The sequence below is a fragment of the Rhinopithecus roxellana genome, chromosome 10, assembly GCF_007565055.1.
Source record: "Rhinopithecus roxellana isolate Shanxi Qingling chromosome 10, ASM756505v1, whole genome shotgun sequence".
Classification (NCBI taxonomy): Eukaryota; Metazoa; Chordata; class Mammalia; order Primates; family Cercopithecidae; genus Rhinopithecus; species Rhinopithecus roxellana.
The window spans coordinates 121,346,474-121,349,476 of NC_044558.1; the positions used below are offsets into that span (position 1 = coordinate 121,346,474).

The 3,003-nt window shown below is 44.1% G+C and overlaps 1 protein-coding gene across 1 annotated transcript; it reads right to left on the minus strand.

The window, feature by feature from the left end:
* Nucleotides 1-238: 238 nt before the first annotated feature.
* LOC104678582 (60S ribosomal protein L29) lies at nucleotides 239-873 on the minus strand. The gene has a single exon (XM_010383906.2). The coding sequence runs from the start codon at nucleotides 849-851 to the stop codon at nucleotides 384-386; it is 468 nt and encodes a 155-aa protein (XP_010382208.1). The 5' UTR covers nucleotides 852-873; the 3' UTR covers nucleotides 239-383.
* Between the last annotated feature and the right edge of the window lie 2,130 nt (nucleotides 874-3,003).

Genomic DNA, 3,003 nt, shown 5'->3' on the forward strand with positions numbered 1-3,003 from the left:
TTCACTGTAGCCTCAATCTCCCGGACTCAAGTGATCCTCTTGCCTCAACCTCCTGAGTAGCTGGGACTACAGGTGCACACCACCATGCTCAGCTCATTTTTGTATTTTTTGTAGAGATGTAGTTTCACCATGTTGCCCAGGCTTGTTTCAAACTCCTGAACTCAAGCGATCCGCCTGCCTCGACCTCCCAGAGTGTTGGGATTACAGACGTGAGCCACCACGCCTGGTCAGCTTGTTCTTTTTTTTTTTTTTTTTTTATCCTGCCTCAGGTTTATTTGTACAAACAGCACAGGAGGACCACAGCGCCATGCAGATGGCAGCCCGGAGGTGGGGATGGGGGGTCGCACCAGTCCTTCTGTCCTCACGTTGGCACACAGAGATATCTACTCTGTAGCCTTTGTAGTGGCCTGGGCACCTTTGGGAGCCTGAGCTGGAATTGAAACTGGAGCTGCAGCCTGAGCCTTGGTTTGATCCTTGGCCTTGGCCTTTGGCCGGCACAGCCGGAGCCCCTTGGCAATGCGAGCACGAGCACGCTTCCCAAGCTTGGGGTGGGCAATGTAGGCAAGTCGATCAAGCTTGCGGCTGACACCCTTTGGGATCTTGGGCTTAACCTCCTTGGGCTTTACGAGGGCCTTGACAGCCTCGGCACGTGCACTCATGGCCTTGGCATTGTTGGCCTGCATCTTCTTTAGGCCCTTCTTGTTGTGCTTCTTGGCAAAGCGCATGTTCCTCAGGAACTTGGGGTCCACCCCCTTAAGAGATTCGTATCTTTGTGATCGGGGTTTCTTGATACCATTTCTGTGCCATTTTCGGGACTGGTTGTGTGTGGTGTGGTTCTTGGACTTGGCCATGTCTGCACCTTTAGCCGCTGCTCCCAGCTTGTTCTTATAATGTAAAAAACTTACTGCTGGAATTATCTTGTTAAAGCAAATGTATTGGGCCTCATGAGCCATCAGAAACCAATATTAATACCAGTATAAGCAAGGGTAACAATGAGGGTCATATGAGACAGTGGAGATAATAGTAACAATAAACACATGTAATATCCACTATGTTCAGATACTTTTCCAAATGCCTTAGTGTTGACTTATTTAATATTCAGAACAACCCTGGAGGAAGCACCATTCATAGCAGCATGTTACAAACAATGATACTGGGACAAAGAAAGGCTAAGTAACCTGTTCAAAATTGTATCACTAGCAAGTGCCAGGGCCAGGAGTTGAGTCCAGGAATTCTAAAAGCAAAGGCTTAACCACTGATGAGGTTACTTCCTTATCTCAGAGGGGTGGTTGTAGGGAAAACTGCAACTACCATTTATTATTGCTAATATCATTTTCATTATATGCAAGTCGAATGGGAATTAGGGATAAAGTTACAGAAAGAACATTATCCCGGGAGTCAGGAGACCAGGGTTGGGGTCATGGCTCTATCAGCAATCATATAAAGTCACTCAGTCCCTTGGAATCTCAGTTTTTCTTCTCAATAAAATAGAAATCCAGCCTAGGCAACACGGCAAGACTCTGTTTCTACAAAAATATTTACAAAGTAGCCAGGCATAGTGGCTCACACCTGTAATCCCAGCTACTTGGGAGGCTAAGGCACAAGAATTGGTTGAACTTGGGAGGCAAAGGTTGCAGTAAGCCGAAGTTGCACCACTGCGCTTAGCTTGGACAACAGAGCAAGACTCTGTCTCAAAAAAAAAAAAAAAAAAAAAAAAAGATATTCTATTATCATCCCACAGTGATATCAGGATGACTAAACTAGACAATAGCTAGAAAGCTCCCTGTGATCTGTGGAATACTATAAGTGAATAGGATTTTATTATTGAAAATGTCAGTTCTTTTCATCTTCAAGTCCTGGATATAAAGTTTCATTCTTGGGAGAAAAGCTGGGTCTCCCAGGGCTCTTCATTGCATAGTGCTAATCTCAGATGAGGTTCTTCATCCTTCTTTAATTGTACAGAGCTGCTTCACTCACTCATTTTTCCTGGAAACTATCAAGTTTTCTGAAGTTACAATCGGTAAAGATTTCAGATCGCTAAGCCTTTATTTATATTCCTGGGTTTGGTATTTGCAAATGTTTCTAGCATCTGAGAATAGCATCAATTTGTGGAGAAAAAAATAGTAAACTTCATTTTAACTGTCAAAAAACCTAGAGGCAGCTGGGAGCAGTGGCTCCCTCCTGTAATCCCAGCACTTTGGGAGGCTGAGGCAGTGGATCACTTGAGGTCAGGAGTTCAAGACCAGCCTGGCCAACACGGTGAAACCCCGTGGCTACTAAAAAAATACAAAAATTAGCCAGGTGTGGTGGTGGGAGCCTGTAATCCCAGCTACTTAGGAAGCTGAGGCAGGAGAATCACTTGAACCCAGGAGACAGAGGTTGCAATGAGCCGAGATCACGCCACTGTACTCCAGCCTGGGCGATAGAGCAAAACACTGTCTCAAAACAATAACAACAACAGCAAAACAATAACAAACACCTAGAGGCTAAGATCAGCAAAGATCACACATATTTTAAAGGATGGAACATTTTGAGAGAGCAGAACAGACATCAGAGGCAAGGAAGAAGACAACAGAGCTGACTTCTCCATTAGCCATAGTGTGTAGGGTCTGTGATATTTCCAGGGGCGCAGGAAAATGTTTCTTTCAAAAAAAAATTGTTTTTAATTGAGATAGGGTCTTGCTCTCTTGCCCAGGTGGGTCTAGAACTCCTGGGCTCAAGCAATTTCCCCCCTTTGGCCTCCCAAAGTGCTGGGATTACAGCTGTAAGCCACCACACCCAGACAGTATTTTTTATTGTGGTTAAATATCATAACAAAATTTACTATTTCAATTATTTTTAAGTGTATAGTTCTGTAGTATTAAGAACTGTAGTGAGAACTGTAGTATTAAGAACTGTAGTTCTCACTGTAGTATAGTATAGTTCTGTAGTATTAAGTTCACGCACATCGTACAAACTCCACCACCATCGCCAGAACTTTTTCAATGTGTTCTCCACTTCTGT